This window comes from Argopecten irradians, chromosome 8, assembly GCF_041381155.1.
Source record: "Argopecten irradians isolate NY chromosome 8, Ai_NY, whole genome shotgun sequence".
In the NCBI taxonomy this organism is placed as follows: Eukaryota; Metazoa; Mollusca; class Bivalvia; order Pectinida; family Pectinidae; genus Argopecten; species Argopecten irradians.
The window spans coordinates 23,079,138-23,097,849 of record NC_091141.1 but is presented as its reverse complement, the minus strand read 5'-3'; the positions used below and the strand labels follow the sequence as shown (position 1 = coordinate 23,097,849).

At 32.2% G+C, this 18,712-nt stretch overlaps 1 protein-coding gene across 5 annotated transcripts in view; it reads right to left on the bottom strand.

The window, feature by feature from the left end:
• The window catches only part of LOC138329713 (paired box protein Pax-6-like), an 80,243-nt gene that overhangs the window by 42,839 nt on the left and 18,692 nt on the right, over positions 1-18,712 (bottom strand). For 2 of the 5 annotated variants that reach the window (XM_069276980.1, XM_069276984.1), the window contains exons 1-2: positions 6,739-7,222; positions 613-763 (exon numbers count right to left, since the gene is read on the bottom strand). In XM_069276980.1, coding sequence (XP_069133081.1) covers positions 613-652 — 40 coding nt within the window. In that variant the 5' untranslated portion in view covers positions 653-763; positions 6,739-7,222. Of the gene's footprint in view, positions 1-612; positions 764-1,208; positions 1,638-6,738; positions 7,223-18,712 lie in introns of those variants that run through there. The other 3 variants (XM_069276982.1, XM_069276983.1, XM_069276981.1) reach the window with 2 other exon arrangements.

Genomic DNA, 18,712 nt, shown 5'->3' with positions numbered 1-18,712 from the left:
AATAATTCTCTGTTAGCTCGTAGTTGATGCATATCGAGAGCGCATCTGTGTTGAGGCCTACCATGGTCACTTTTAGCTTCGACACGATAAGCCGGTAAATGGGACATTTTCATCAACGAACGGAGCATCAATGGTATAACACGACAGTCTGTTCGCGAAACTCTACATCGCAAAATCCTCGAGTAAAGCCAACAATATTGCATGGAATGACAGGGTTTCTTCTATTTTCCCATTTATATTTTAGCAAATAAACGAAATTGTCAAATAATCTTGACAAGGAAAAATAGCCGGGGTTAAAACATCAGACATATCAAATTTCGTTATTCATTTCTGTTAATATTTCTCATCAACAGTTTTCTCAAGATGTCATTTTTTATTTTTATTTTTTAAGATTTAGCTTGTAAAATCTGTATCTTAAAATGAAATATTTTATTACGTATTGTACATTTTGGCATTGATTTAATTGTTTTCATTTTGTCATAACCAATTTGACTCCCAAAATTCACCAAATTTATATTTGACAGAAAAATATATGAAAATATGTGCATGTTATAACGTTGTCATTGAAATAATTCGGATAACTAATTAAGAAGTAATTACAAGTTGACCTACCTTTTGACGGCATTGCTTTTTCTTCCAACGTTGTAGTCATACGTCCACGTCGTCTTGTAACTTCCACATATACATAAAGTTAAACACTGGAAATTTTATTCAGACTATCATCGGTTCCAATTTCCACTGATTTTCGTCTTTTCCTCACAACCTGCAACAGCGACAAAAACATACAGTTTACATGTAAATAAATCAGCGTGGTATGTTCGTGTCCGGTTCTCCTAATAACGCCTCGACTAGGTCCAACTAAATTCTTTTTTAGTTAATTAACAATTGTTATCGCGATGACCTACTATTGTTAATTGACCAATATAGCTGTTCTCCAGGCATGTTAAAACAATCTGACCATTATAGGACTCGAAATGGCACTTTGGTATGTGGTGTATTACCGTTTGATCTTGAGGAGGGGATCCATTTTAGGGTTTAGGGAACCAGGGGAATAATTACAACAGTGCGTTACGAGGTACTTAGGGGATTATATTAGAACGTATAGGGACCAGCAACTAAAGTGCATATCATCACGGTTACAAGGTTTTTTTATGATACAATGAATAAGACCTAGTTAGACAAAATATATCTATATATTATTTGTTTACCTTACTCATCCTTGTAAATGTCCCGAATTTGCGTGACTTGTCATGATTTTAGGGCCCTAAAAAGGGCGGTACTCGAATAGTCCCACACATGAACAATCAATCACGTAAAAATTATTTGGCACAGTAAATAAGATGACCACACTAGTAGATTAAAAATCCCTTAGAACCTTAATTCGAACGAATCGCCGTTTATGATCAAACACAACAATCTGTTGGGCTCACGGCTTCATCGAAGTCCCCACAGGTTGAAACACACGTGTGTATATCTCCATATGGTTATATGTAAATAATTCGTATATTTTTTCTTCAGTGACACATGGTTAATTCTCAGCTGAAATACACTATGCGAATACACACTATACCTATACAAAAACCATGAATTACATCCTCATTATTGGTCCACTGACTTACTACACAAACGTATATATATAAAATATATATACTACTTTATAATGTTGAACAAGTACGAGTTTCCACTTTGGGTGGTATATACACCTCATGTGCTGGACGGTAACTACTGTATACGGAGCGTAAAGGAAAGAGCGACTATTGGCTGAGAAGACACCGGGGCACTCGGCTGGAACAGTCAATCAGGATTGCACACTACCGAAGCACCCCGGCAATCCCCGACCGAGCACGCCTCACCAAAGCCGCTCTCTCGCATGACAGACCAAGTTCACGAGGACAATTTCTACACAGATATAACAAACAATATAAGGCGAAACAAATATTATTCGCTTGTTGTTGCTATCTATGACTCCGTGCTATTCTAATAGCAGGTAACTGGCATCGGTTTCATATGATACTTATCTAGATAATATTATCACGATAAGAGTATAAAAAGGAGAAAAACAAAAAAAAAGATTGCATTTGTGTGGTCAGTTGCCCGATAAACGCAATCTTAGTGTATATACATGTATCTGGTTATTCAAAATAATGTCATATTACAGCTGAATTCATTTTCAACATCATTTTTGTCTATGTTCCTCTTGCACAAAAACAATACCAACAGTGACAGTTTCATACAAATATCTCTCAAATTTACCACTAGGTGGCGTGTCCATTAAACCGATAATAATACCCGACGCAAGTGCAATTTAGCGCGAAATCTAAACATAATTACCTGTGATAAACGTTAGAGAACAATTCTACCTATCCATGTTGCATTTACACATGTGAAGGAGGAAGGGGCTCTCAAAATGAGTATCAAAGAATATCCGAGTCGAGCAAACCCGTCACCGCGGAACCATGCAAGTCGTAGCCCAACGACAACAACGGTTTAATAGTCATGCTAACAGCACAGTTTTACTTTTATAACTAAAATTCAATACTACATGAAAACTTTAACCCGATTAGGAATAGAGGTATATCTGAATAGTGCTGAACTACAAATCTTAGTTTATATGGAAATAGAACAAATCTAAGGCGAATCGTCGTGCAGGATTTGGCATAAAGGATTGCCGGGTCACAAACAACCGGGGCAGCAGTATTAAACTCGTATATTAAATGAAAGTAATTTATGTACGAATTCCTGGTCGAGTTTTACAATCCAGCCAAAGTATCAAAAGGTTATATTGTTGCCATTCGTTTTGGAAGACCCTCTCTGTTCTAATATTGCGCCGACTATACTAAGCCCTTTTCCTTTGAACTTTGAACTTCAACAAGAAGATATTAACTTTGTGAAAAGGAGGAAACTCATTCTTCTATCAAAAACACCTTGCGGTCCTTTGTCATGAACACTTTATTACATGTTATTGCGAAATTTCAAGTCCTGTCCGTAAGCTGATGGGAAAGCAAGATCTCTTAACTCGTCTTTCTTGAAAGGAAACTTAATAATTTCAGCGGGTACAGAACACACTGTACTTAATTTCCTGTCGATAGAGAAGGTACACCTGAACAGCGTTGATTTCAGAAGGATTTCCTTAAATTTCTAAAGAACTATTTTGGTGTCACGTGCATATGTTAATCACGTAAGTATTAAATTAAGCCTCGAACATCTAAATAAAATTAAAATCTTGTCGAAAATATTTTCAGGAAAAAAAATAGATAAAATTTCATATGACTTACTTTACCCTTAGAAGGGCTACCAATGTTTACGTTACATTTATGCAAAAAAAAAGGTTTTTCAATGTTCAGTCAGATTTTGTAAAACACAGAATTAGCTTGTAACTACCTCGAAAATTTTTTTCAATCTCACTATGGAAAGTTGAATGCTGAAGTTTTGAAGTCAAATCAGTATTTTTTTTTTTTTTTTTTTTTTTTCTGTTGCTTGCCTTCTGTGCCTTCTGTTGCCGGCTTTTCATGCAGACGAAATAAGCCCGAGTTGAGCCGCTTTCAGTCTCCGCATATTATACAACATTACAGAAGATTGAAGAGCAGCAACTTTTTTAAGTCGCATATAGTTTTCAATGAAACTAGACATTCAATTTAAAGAAGCAAATGTATTCATTCTTAGAAACTTTGTTAAATGACGTAACATTAGAAACTCCTTTCGTTTTTTTATTCACCATGGGATGCAGGTACTCGGAATACTTCGGGTAAGATTTACAGGACAAATGAATGATTAGACAAGATGTCTTCGGACAATGGGAGACGCGAGCTGGACAAATAAGACTGACCACGCCTGCGGTCATTTGTGACGTCATCACACAATCAGGAGATGAAATCAGAAGAGCTATCGTTTTCCATTTGTGTAACGACGATAGGTGTCATTGTACAGGTGTATTTTAATTACAGGTGCGGCTATTTCTCCGGACGGTGTGAGGATGTTCCGGAAAAGCTTTTGTCGAGATGTTGATTTTAACTTTAGGCTACACAGTAACATCTAAACCTATCATGTCACCAGAACAAGCGCGTAATATTTGGATTATTTACACTGGCATGTTATAAAGATAAACTCGGGCTACATCTGTTAGGGGACTATGTTTTAAATGCTACATTAGTTTACATAAACAGAATTTTCATTACAATATTTGACACGTTTGTTTTATATAACAGTGTACAAGATTTTAGATCTAATCACTATTAACAAGAAAACAATGTTACATTTGCCTGCTACAACAAACATGTCATTTTTCATCAACTCAATCATACGAAGTTTTATTTACAAAACCACCGATATCTGTTATAAACTTTGAAACATTACATTGTAAGAAGGTGTTGTAAATTAAATATATGGACTAAAAAAAACAAAAATCATTTAATTTTTTAAAGATTTATAAAAAAAAATTTTAAACATGATTTGTACGCTCCTTAACGGTGTTATTTATAATATGAACTTTAATGGACTTTAAGTCGAAAGATTCGGATTAACGATTTTTTAGAAATGCAATACAGAAATATCAACATAATATTTATGAATTTAGTAATTCTTACACTGTATTGTTAAAAATTCATATTTTTCAATAATCATTTATAATTCAATTCATTCCTGTAATTATAGTAAAAGATTTATTTACTAAGAAATATATTGAGCATTTAAATTATTTATATTAAAATATCTAGTGTTGCTTTTCAAGAGAAAATTACATAAATAATTGAATTGATTAACCGTCTAGAAGTTGTGTATAAAATCCCTAAAATAAACTAATTTATGGATAAAGTAAAGCGTATAAGTCAAGAACTGTACACTTCAAGTACCCTTGACCATACTTAGCGAAAAGTAAATTATAATTTAACATTTTACGAGAGACCTTTAAGCCCAATTAATACCAAATACCGAGAGGATTAACGATGGATTATCCGCTTCCTTCGCTTCACACATAGCGCGGGTCTAAATACTTATATCAATATTGTCTGGAGAGATTTTCTTGTTGACATCAGTCACAAGTATGGGCTCTCATTTACTTAAAAGTGTGTTTTAGGAATAAATCTTTTAGATTTTGACTTCATTAAAAAATGGGTTATACATTTTTGTTGAGAATCATATTTATTTGTGTTTGTTAATATACTTCATGATAACAATTATAAATACATAGAGAAAATGTTCTTTGATACATCTTTAAGTACTTTTTATTTATGTTTACATTTTTCGCTTGAAGAAATTTGGAATATTTTGATAGCATTTAAAATTATTTATTTACTTTACTAAGCTATTACTGTACTATCTTTTCTATCATATCTATAATTATAAAATTAATCTACTGTAAAAACTTAATACATTTAGTGCTTGATAATCAGATTTGTTATTTCAAACTCAATAACCTTACATATATAGCAAAGTTACAGCCACTTCCCCGGGGTACACGGCTGTCCCCTGGGGTGGGGATTCTGGTTTTTATGTGAGTAGGGTAATATCGATAACGGAATGCAAACGACTGTTAACTGCTTCTGGTGGTCTGACAATATCGTACATCAACCCAGCGGTAATGATTTTATTGTAATCATGTACTAATCTCCCGATGCAAATGATGATAGGGATATATTTCATATGTACAGGTACGTATTTAAATCAGGAAAAGCATGGAACATGATTTCTCTAATACCTGTAGATAAGTTTTAGAGCTTGCGGCTGCGTGCTCAGGTAGTCTGGTTGATCCGTCGATTATATTTATGTCCGTACTGTTATGGATAAGGAGATATATCTTCCATTTATAAGTATGTTGTGGATCTGTTTACATTAAATATAAAAAAAATATTTTCATAAATACTGAAGTGCAGTATCATTACCCAAAATTCATAGCTGTCAGTTTTATTGCTATAGGTAAAATGTAAAATCGTAGATCTATTTATAAGTTTTTAAATTACACATAACCAGTTGTACAAATACTTAGTCATTTTTTAAAACTTATAATAATAAACAATATATTTCTGCATTTCGTCTTTTACCTGGTTCAAATGTGTCTATTTTTAGCTTCAGTTTATTTTTTAAGTGCCGGGATATGCTAAAAGGTGACCTAATAAAATACTTGTCATTTGTTGTCGGGGAACTGTAGCGGTACAGCTATATGCATTTAGTAGTCAGACTGCTACGGGGGTTTAACTTCGAGGGAGACCAAAATACGAAATACACACCACCCCCGGGAAGGCCGAAACGCACACCTCCCCTGGGGAGAAGATGACCAGAGACGATTTATCACATCACTCCCAACCCTACGGAACACAAATATTTTCCGGCCAGGATATCGGATCTACATAGGATTAAACAGCGGGGAGGACATCGTCGGGAATCTATTTTCCAGATTGTTGGAGTTAAACTTGACAGCGGATCTTGGAAATGCTTGGATAGTTTGTGTTTATGCCTGGTGTTGTGTTCGAAGTTGTTTGTGTGTAGTTGTGTTCGGAACTCCATTTTTATTGAGTGAAGTAATCCTAATCTGAAGTTATAACTTGTACATAATTTCGATCTGAGAACTATCTGTATATGTTATAAAATGTGGATTAGTGTCTCTGTAATATTTCAGTACCAGATATAGAAACATAACCTACATTGTAAGTGTTACAGTACTGAAGTAAAATAAAATCAAAGATTAATCTGTCGGATGCAAACTACATGTGGATGTTAGAATGTGTCTTCAGTTGACAGACTCACCTTGATAAAGACGATAACAATTCCGGCTCGGTGATGGAGAAATGGGTTTTTTATGTCTTGCATGAACGGAGATTGTCAAAAATTAATCCGTAAGCGGTGCGGAAGGGTGTTACTCTCAGACCAGTAGTCACGGGACAAGATGATGGATTTCACTAGACACTTTCCAACTCACACGTGCATTTAGTGTGACGTACGCAAGTTAAACATGTACTGTCACAAATCCACACCTGGAAAGTGCAAATAAGTTTCCTCAAGCCTAAACTATATTTTCTTGCAACTATTGCCACTTTAGTACACTCGCTTGACTTGAACGTTACGCATCGAGATTTCAAAATCACACACCATTAGCTGACTAGTACGAATGCGGGTTGAGTTCGACGGGTTGCGATTGTACGACCATCGAGTTTTCCACTAGTTTGTTATATTATAACGCTTCATTTAAAACTTGCACCTCGTCCGCGATTTTCGTTTTAACCATGAAAGAGAACATGTTTATTAAATCAGCTTAATAGGCGTGGCTTCAGACAAGCCCCAGCCAACCAGGAGCTTCGCTCGACTCTTCTGCGCCTGACTGCTTTTGAATACCCAGCTTGACTTTTTATTTGATTTTGAACCATACACAAAGCTCGGTCCCGAGAAATGGTAACCAAACCATTGCTTTAATGATTCTTTTATTTACATATGGGCGGTCTCGCAAAAAAAAAACCTTTACAACATTGTGAGATGGCGAGGGATGAGAGATGAATAAAGCATTGGTCAACAGCCAATCAGAGACACCGTTTTATTCCAGCTCGGCTGTCCGTCACAGACTTGACTTTGACAGGAAAACATGGCACAGCGTACAGTAAGAAAACCAATGTCTTTAAGCTCCGTGATATGTTCTTACCCCATGGTCATTGTATTGTTCTACCAAAGTTGTGCATGATTCCAGCACGTGCTCAAGGAACCTTTTTATCGAAGGTAAAACATAAACCATCATCCAGGTATTTTCATTGATCTTCTACTGATGATTCTGCTAACTTCTTTACGTAAGATAGGTAAGAATTACTCTTCGTAACGATTATTGTCTTGTTATCAAGGTTATTTTTGACAAATAATTCTTATATAATTTTCAGGCACATCATCGAAATATTTATTCATGTATTTTCAATCATTTGCCGAACTGTTAATGCATACGCAATAACTATTTGTGAGAATTTTATTCTTACGTAGATATTTGTTTTCCATAATTTTCTTGAAAAGTTTAAATTGTTAAAACTCTCGATTTTAGTTTATTTTAAGTTAAATATTTAAATAATTAGGTTTTTTTTCTATATTTGGCATAATGTTATGCTGTGATAATTTAATATCGTCGTTTACCTTGATTTTTCACAGTAATATTTAAAAAGTTTATATTTGCATTTAACATGTAATTTACAACAATAAATTTCTGGTGATAATGGAATTCGTTGGTGTTGTTTATTATGGATATTTTTTTCAATTTTATTTGAAATTAGATCAGAACAGAACCCGAGTTTCGGATAACGAATGGCAATGACAACAACGATTCTAACGATAGCTTGATAAAATAGGATTACCAATTGCTATTAGGCCGAAATGAGTTTTAAAACCGACTTATATAAATCAGCCTCTCCAGCTTGCATCAGTGGCCTCCTGTCAACCCAGGAGCATCCAAAGATAAATTTTCTATCTAGTCTTGATGACAGACCGTGCCTGCATGTTTATTTCCTCGTGCACGTCTCTCTCCCGCGTGCGCCCGAGAGAGCAGCCCGTCTTTTAACTCTTTCGCGTTATCCTATCTTAATCCCATAACCTCTTTCTTGATAAGAGTGACAATGTCAGCTTTAGGATAGCTTGTGATTACAATTAAATATTATATCTGAAGAGAAAAGGCAGTTTGGCGACTCTCAATATAAAGAGCCAATTATGAATTTCGTGTGTCTTTCGGATTCGAAATTAAAGTATGAAACCCAATATGGAATATCCGGAAAGATGACATTCTGAATTATCTAGATATAATTTGACATGTGCCTGTTTTATTTTTTGTGTAACTAAGTATGAGGTTATTGTCTACACTGACACATATACGATAGCATTTCTCGTATTTCACAAATACGGATTCCCCGCAAACCGTAAAACAATTTTGTCATGTTCTCAAAAATCCAGCTTACATAGATTTAAATATCAAAAATAAAAATAATTAAAAACATCCTTTAACAAGATCTGAATTGAGTTTGGAATAATTGCATATTTGAAAATTTTGTACCACTTCTGGAAATTGTCAACATGACAAAACTTGACGAAAAAATACTCTGGGGCAGCAATTATTCATATCGGAGCCATAATTATCATGCAAGAATTTTAATTACAAACAAGCGCGTAGAAAGAGTACTGTGTAAATAATTAATAAATAGCTTGATCTCACGTCAACTTACATTTTATTTGTTTAAATTATGAAATAAAAAATTATGCTAGTATTTGCTTATGTTTTTGTTTATTAATGTAATAATTATAAACAATTTAAACTTGGGACTTCACTCAACGTATAAGTGAAGCGGTAAGGAAAATTATTTACAATGACATTTTTCTTAAGTCTACAATAATTTCTTAACATGAATCTTCATGAGTTTATATTTTGACATTTATGTCCAATAAAACGTCCATTTCTTAATTTGTTTGTGAAAAACAGTTAATGATATTGTGACAAATTATAATCTTTTTGGCAAATGAATATGTCAAAAATAAATAATAAACTTGGCTTTAATGTAGTACCAAATTTGATTAACACACAAGCTATATGAATATTAAAAAATATCTGTGTCACAAATCGTTAAGTTAGAATGACAAAAACCAATGAAAACATGTAGTAATATATCTGTCAGTTCTGTCTGAATTAAAAGGAAATATTAATTAAGATAAATTCAAGTGATTCTCCACAAAATTAGCATGTGATGAATTTATAAATTGCATTTTCTACCTCTTACAAGGAATGCTGGTAATGAAAATGTTGTAGCTATTTATCAAAATTGACCATTAATTGGTGGTCAGTTCCGGTCATCTTGGTGGCTGAAGTGTCTGGACACTTGCTATTGATTTGTCAATTCTGTCCAAACAGTCGAGGTGTTGCCAACAACAACAATGTACCGCCTAACCACTTACGCCCGTAGCAACTTCGTCTCCTTCTGGACACCATAAACATGTCACTTCATAATTACATCACATTATTATTTTTCGTAAATTTTTCATTTTCTTCTTATAGCTTTGAATAAAAACCTGTTTTAGTTTTTAATTCAGCGTATAGAACACATTATGATGTAAAGAAGAGTAAATTCTCTGAGAGTGTTGCCATCCATACGCAGATTAAGACTCCACCGAGTGTGTGGTGTTTAAGCCCAAGGCGCTGAGGCCCTGGGAAAATTACCAGCAAATGAGATTAACAAGGAAATAACGAGATTGTCGTGTTCTGGTGGCGAGGCAAATCAGAACCTTGTAAATTCTCTTTCAAACAGTCAAGCGGCTTTCCTAGTAATACAGTATGTGCTGATATAATCCAATTTTCTCCTGGAACTCAGACCAGAAAGAGTGAGGTATAACGTGGAGAGATAAATTTCAGATTTATCCATGTAGACAATCATTTGAAGGAATTTATCTCGTTTGATGCCTGCGTTTATTTATTGTCTCTAAGCGGGGGTGATAAACTTTGTTTTTCCGAGGTTGTCGTCCTGGAAATAAATCTATTGTCCGAAAGATTCTAATAGTTTACATCGATTTAAGCAAGAATATTCAGAATCACTTCAGTTCAGGTTCAAAGTTTAATCTAGATATCAACAACAACAATAACAGAACATGTTTATAAATAATATAACATTAAATTGAATCTTCCATTGTTACAGTATATCGTGGTAATATTCTTCAATATTATTTACAGCATTAATGTTATTTTTACATTATATTTCAATATACTTGGTATCTTTTTAAACATCCGAGTTTTATTGATTGAATTACGCAAAAATCTATAATTAACAAAATTTGATCGAGTTTGCCCTGTTATATACTATAAAAGTTTATAAAAAGAATGTACGAATAATGTGAATCGAAACATATAAGATAGAATTTTTAAAAATCGATAAAAACAGAATAAGAGTTAACTTATTATGGTAACCAAATTAAAATAAAATGTAAAGTAAACCTACTCGAAATCTTCGTGTGTTAAAATGGAGCAATATAATTAGAAATAACCAACGAATAAGTCAAAACTGTTTTCGCTAAAACATTTTGAATCAAATATGATAATTAAAAGAATTTTTAATTTCATAAATAAACTTTCTACAAAAAGAGGTTTACGGTTTTATTATCCAAATATTTTTTATTCATAATTTACATAATCAAATATAATGCAGAAGTATTGAAGTAAAAAAAATATTCCGAACACCAATAACAATATTTTTCGACAATGTTTTCAATATCTTTTTAATCATACATCTTACAGTGGCCTGTTCAATCAATTAATTCCAACAAACAGCGATTCTTTCATCATTTTTCATATCCATTTAGGATAAAACTTTGAAGCAAACTGAACTATATTTTAATCCCGCACATTCGTTTGCTCAAAAAGTTAGAAAGAAGCCAAAGGTTGATGCGTGTATTGCACGAGTTTTAAGAGTTTTTAACGGCTACTTGTAACTGTAGTGTCTTGGTATGTAAATATCGACCGTTTGTCAAATGACAAGCATTTCATTTTCTACAAAAAATGTTTTACGTATATTTTTTCTGTATTTCATTTTCGTTGCATAGTGTATGCAGTCACGATAAATTCATATCGAGGATCATAAAAATGGCATTCCTACAACTGTGATTTGAGTTCAGGTTTAAGAGGGAGTATAGCATTTTTTGTATCAAAATTATATAAAAAGTTACAATGGTTGTTATGTTGTAGAAGAAAGAAAAATAAAGTAATATGTATCGTGTTGCCATGTAGCGCAGTAAATAATAAATGTTTTTATTTTAAATGTAATCTCTTTTGTCACAAACATATACTAAACCTCAAATGAATTCTAAAAAAATCTATGTTTTTTGTAAACGTGAAAATTTGAGTCGGCAAATATCAAGATAAATACTATTTTATACTGCGTTTGAAATACTGGATGTATGATAAAATGACTTCATTTAATTCGAGCATCAGATTATCTAAATTAGAAAAAATGAAAAGGATTTTGAGAATCTATGAACAACTACAGTATAAAATATATTATTTTACAAGTGTGATAAACAATCGTTGTTTTAAAGAAAACACAACATAATAACTCCATTCAATTTGATAAAAAAGCAAAAAGATTGTGAAAACTTGTGAAACAACTGCAATTTTTAAAAATATTTATTTTACGAGTATAGTAAACAGTCATTGTATTCAAGCAAACAAATCCAACTTAATGTTAAATACAGTAAAAAATATCATATATTCCCTTTTAATGGTATGTCAATGTTTACTGCTACTTAAGGCAAGTCACAAGCAGAATCAAAGAATCATTTGTTACATTTTCATCTGGAAACGTCCAATGCCTGCATGTTATATTTTCCAATCGGTGTTGTTTTCATCTTCTGAAACCATAGCACCAAACGAAACTAAACAAACCCAAGGAGATGTTTTCTTTTTGGGAATTGCAAAAATAATCATTTTCACTCGTATGCTTAACACTGTATGTTAAGGTGAGAATAATCACAGTATTGCACTATGTTTTATTTATTATTTACTTAATTCAAAACACAAGGGCTGCTAAAATATCTTCTACTCGAATACATACCGAGCCTAAACAGCATTAAATGTGCGGGAATTTAGCAACTAGATATCAGGTTATTAAAGTCATTAGCGTTTGTTCTATGAATATTGATAAATTTCCAGTCAATTTATGCATTGCATATAATTGATAATTTGGCGGAATTCCAAAAAAAAAGCTTATGCATTACTTGCATTTTTAGCACATTTGTAAATGTTGACAGACAAATTATTTCTATAGATTATACCTCATGTTTTCCGGGACCCCAAAAAATAACTTGGTTTGAAATTAAACCCCGAAGCAAAGAGAATATCATATTATGAATATTGCATGAGGATAATTATGTATAGTGTTTGATAACCTTTTCTGACCAAAAGCACGTTTGAACACAAGAACACGTTTCGTTTACGATCATCATATGTAAATGTCTTTCTGCGTGTCAAATGACGACATCAATATTGTGCTTCCTATTACAAATCCAATGATACATTCACCATGAAAATGTACCTTGCGAAAATAACTCCTGATAAAACATTATCACATACACAACTCACCAATTTATCACCTGCAAAACAACAACATATAAAAATATTAAATGTAGATCGTCTATGTGCTAAATAGCAAGTTTTTTTATTATGCTATTATCAAAAATATCATATAAATCCATTGAAATGTATTTATATATTTCTGCAAGCAATTTAATAGTTTTGTTGAATTTTATTTGTATAGTTTGTAACAACTTCTCTTAAGATTTCAACCTCTACATTGTATAAGACTCTCGTAACACCTAATATCAAACTATGAATATGAATAAAACTGATTAGAAACGAAACCATCATCCAGTTCCTACCTATCATTTTCGAAAATATTAGATAACGCATCAAAATTTATTTTTTATTATCACATTTTAATATTACCTCCTCATGCAGCGGCAAAATTACTGCACTATATGTCAGTCGAAAATTGTCTCTTTCTGTGTTGAAACTTTTAAAAACGAGGATGATAAATCCGATGATTATAGGGCAATGAATGTCAATAACTCATTTGACCTTAGCATTGGTCATCTGATAGTATAACTACGTTTACAAGGCTTTGCAGAAATTTCATTACCAATTGATTTATTGACAGTGATAAAAAGCAAACTGTCAAATGATGAAAATGTCATTTCCAAATGTCATTTTCATTCGACAAGGACATTTTAACTAGATAAGAATTAATGAAATTCCATTTACAACATTTTAGTAATTAAATGTATATCACGATATTTCAATTAAACGCGAACGTCATCATCTATTGTCGGTTTTGTTTTGCAATTAGAAATCTACAGTAATGTTCGATTTTTATTGTCCAATCTTATACAACATTTTCCCGAATAATGGAAATAATGGATCTATAAGAGAATGAACAAATCGATCGGAAACGCCACCAAAGTAAACAAATATAAATTAACTACACTAAATTGTTCTTTGGAAAAATACAAGATTTAATTAGACTTGTCATCATCTTTTTATCACTTCTCGGTTAATGTGATTGAGATACGAACATATCGTTACTAGGCAAATTCTGAAATCATAAACAAAACAAAATGGTTACTAGGAAGTGAATATATCTCGTGAGTTAATAAAGTTTTTGAACAGGCCGCATGCAATAAACATCAATGTGTGGACATAAACACATGGGGTTGGTAAATGAATCAAGGAAAATGGTCATATCTATATTACTTTCAAATTAACAAAAATAATATCTCGATTTTCTCTGTATCATTTATACGCTAGACTGACGCTAAAATTCATTAAAAACTAGGAATAAAAATATACTATCGAAATCTCTAAATGATGAAGAAAAAACAAAAACATGGATTATCGCTAAAAATGTAACTTAAACTTTTAACTAAAGTTCATTTCTACCAGTATTCCCTTTTATTTTTATCAAGCGATTTGATTTCACAGGAAAAAAATATTCTAGGAATTCTGGTTTAATCTACTGATTTGATATTTTCCTGAAAGATATTCCCCGCATATTTTATATACACAGTGATGAAAAATATTCTGTTGCACATGCACGTGCATTGCCTTATCAACCTATTTTACACTATTACGATCAATTTTACCACCGCCCTCTTATTATCTTTGGTAAGTTGATATTACTATGACAACATGATAAAATCAAAAGATAGCAAAGCTATCCAACTACGAAATTTCTCATATCCATATTTTCTCCCTTAGGCAACCTATAGTACGTTTTCAAGAAAATACTAATTACTTGTTAAAATTCTATTCTTATCAGCTTTATTAATGTTGTCGTTGAGATATAGAATCTTCTCACCTCATCCCTCCAATATCGTAAGATTTTCTACCACTGTTTATATGAGTAAGCCTAGGGATGGATTATTGGTGATAATCATACTGCACTAGAAACATCTATAATAATCCCATCAACTGTTCCAGTGCACTTGTTGCCTCTTTGATCAAACATTTACTCTCACCTTCAGCGCAATCTTAAAGCGACATACCGTGCAAATCTGTCTGCAGAGCGAAATATCTGTTACGTTCAAGATAAGTGGTATTTATTCATTGAAGAAATCTTAATAACTGGGAATTGATTTTTATATCCTAATTAACCTTTAAAGAAGCTTGATGTTGTTTAAAAATATCGATCTGATTTGTTTGAAAAAATATAATTATAACTTAAAGCTTAATGTAATAATTGATTAAGGTTCATATTTGTGGCAGATCAAAAGCATAAATAAAGTCTATTGTTACTTTTTTTATTTAGCCTTTGGATAAACTGTTGACAAAATATCAATATTTATAAAACGTAAAAAAAATCGTAGGCAAAAAAAATCACAAAAATGGATTAAATTTCACGTTATTATTATCAAAACAAATTGAAATGGAAATAAATAAATTACACTACTGATATAATTTACAACAAACTTGAAGATAACGGTATCATATGCTACCGATTGCATCAATTAACTAAATAATTAAAAAATAACAACTAAGCTCTTTAAGTTCATAAACAGCATAAGAAGTTATTTTTTCCATACATATTGCATTACATCAACAAAGTATGGAATAAACAAATACTCATTTCAATTTCATATTTTGTTTCATATTTTTGTAATAAATAAATATATGATGCCATCAGGAATAATTCAAATGAACCATGTATTTATATCTCTTTACAGATTATCTATGCAACATGTTTTCATGCTTATATGTTTCTATAGATAGTTGCTATATGTTAAAGATGCTCCACCGCTGACAAATGGTATTTTTTCATTATAAAAAACAGGAGCAGACGATTGAGTATTTTTCTTCAGTTACAAAAGTTACTTACTTTACACCATTACCACCATTGAAAAGTTTGAGCTTCTAATTTTACTTCAAGTTAAAAATATGAAAAATAATTAATTGCATCCCGAAAAAATTCTGTGACACTATATCCTATATTGAATGAAGTACTGATTGCGCATGCACCAAAGGCGAAATAAATTATTTTATATTATTTTTTGTGTTAATTAGGCATATATATACAAGATTAAACACCAATTATTGTTCAAATGATTAACATCATTTATGCTCTGTCGGCGGTGGAGCATCTTTAAATTTAGCAATTATTATTCTATTGTATCTACAAGTTTAAGGCTACGCATCTAACGATGCATACTATACACATGCAAATTTCACTCGGCTATGTTTTGTTCTGAAGACAGTTGTAAATGTCAAATTAAGCAATTTATTTTTATTGCATCAATATTAATATACAGATGCATGATTGATGTGCATGACATACATAAATTGTAGGTTTATATGATTTAAAATCTCAAATGAAACGTACATGGAGTTGACGTTTTGGGGAAATTTTGCAGAAAAAATGATGCTCAGAAAACGTTTGACATGGTCGTTTGACACGAGATCGCTTTTAATTTTCTATAATTTCTGTATAATCGAGGCGAATATTGACATGATTTGTGGATGCATACTATTGGTAAAGTGTCATGCATTTCAAATATTTAATTCACGAATTCAAACTACAAAAGAAATTCCATGTTTTGATAGCATGTACTGCAACCTTAGAAAAAAATGAAACGTTATTGCATTCCAAAACGTTTTGAATTATAGCAAAAGTGTTGCTTTCTGCCTCGTCTGGTTTTCAAGAGGTTAATATTTTGTCGGACGCCTAAAAGCTCACGGAAGGAGACAGGCTGACTTGTAGAGTATTCTGATGCTAAATATGACTTTTCTGTCTGTCTGCAATGCAGATATCAACACAATGGGAGCACTAGTCTAATAAAGTTTGAACGATTATAAATATACTGGACAGTGACAAAATTGTTGTCACTCCATAGACGTGAAAAGCGCTGACACGTCTCACACATTGTGACATTCTTCAATGTGAAAAGCTCACAAATTTTAATCTTCTCGCATCTAGTGGAATTAGAGTCATATTGCAATCTAGAATTTAGGATGAAGCTTCTAAATGGTCAATTAAAAGACAAGAAAATAAAAGGAATCTCAATTGTGTCCAGACAACACTTCACATTTGACCTTAGGGAGTCATCCTAGGGGTACCAAAACTATCAACCGAACAGGACTAGGGATTTATATGACTCTTCCTTCACGATTAATAAGTAAAAAGAAAGAAAACACAACAGTAAAGAATACTTTTCTAAACTTCTAAAAACTGTATCGCATAAATATATTATCGGTTAATTTCTAACCATTAATTGAAGAAAAACAACATTTCTGATTTATTGATATCAAGTATATTAAAGATAATTATCTGTAAACTACAACAAAAACTTTTAAAATCAGATCAAAAATGCACCTATTTATAGCAAATTATAAAATAACGTGAACTTGAAAATGTGTTTTTTCCACCTAAATATTTTTAGATTTTTTAGGTAGGATATTAGCGTTTAAGCCTTAATTATTTCTAATATGTATCAATTTTTGCTCTTAATCTTAATCATTGCAAAGACGCAAACCAGAATTTGTGAATATAAGATATATCTGAATCACAATTTCACTCTCTGTTAAAACATAATTCAAATATCCACAGATACAATTCAAATTGACTAAATTCACTTAATGTTATGACAAAAGGGCAAGCGTTTGGATGTGATTTTCATTTATGATATATGTGCTATTTTAACACATTGTTTCGGTAGATGGAAGCGTTTTGCTAATGACTGGAGGCCATAGATCGCAGAGAATTAACCCCCCGAATGATGCGATTTGAGAACGAAACTAATTGAAGTGTGGTCTCTGCTATATCGTAAACTCCTAATTTTATATGCTAATATAACCTAGATCAATAGACTAGATTATCTGTATTAAAGAATATTGAATTAAAAACTCTAACAGCAAATAAACATGCATAATTGTAAAATGCTTATACTAATAAAACGTACACTAAAGTCAGGTTTAAATTGTCTGCGAGTAAAAAATTCCATAACTGAAAAAAATAAAGTATCGAACGCAAATTTCATAACAATTCATTCAAACTTTTTTCTGTAGAAGTGATTACATATTGCACCTCAATAATAGTTACGAAGTCATTAAGAGATTTCCATAACAATCTCCAATTTCATCAACGTTACTACAAATCAGATACTGAACTTATGAAGCACATGTAAACCAGATGTATACATGAACTGTGTGTTGTTATGCTTATAAACACGTGTAGTGTGGACTCATGCTGTGAATGTAGCCTGCATTAGATGTACCACCCTCCTTGATCAAATAGTTTACCAAGATACTGTAAACGCGGAAATCACGTGTGGGGGAGTTCGCTTAATACGTAAGACCTCTTCACCTCGATTTGTTTTCACCGCGCGTAATATTTTGTGATTATATGAACTACATTTTAAAAAACTGTATGTATCGCGAAAGTAATACCGACATGAAATTTGTAGTCTTGCACATCACAAAATTAAGCACTCACGAATATATTCACATATACAGTAACCCTGTGTCAATGGATGATGTGCTATCCTGTATTATTATACTAAAGAGTTATCTGTCCTTGTGGGTATGTATTGGTTGTGACGTCGTGTGTTTAAAAGCGTAACGTCATACTTTTCAAAGTTAAATAAAAACGACATCATAATTTTGTTCACAAAATAATGACGTCGGAATGGATACCTATCTACAACGGCAATAGATCTGTAATATGTAAAGAAACAATAGTGA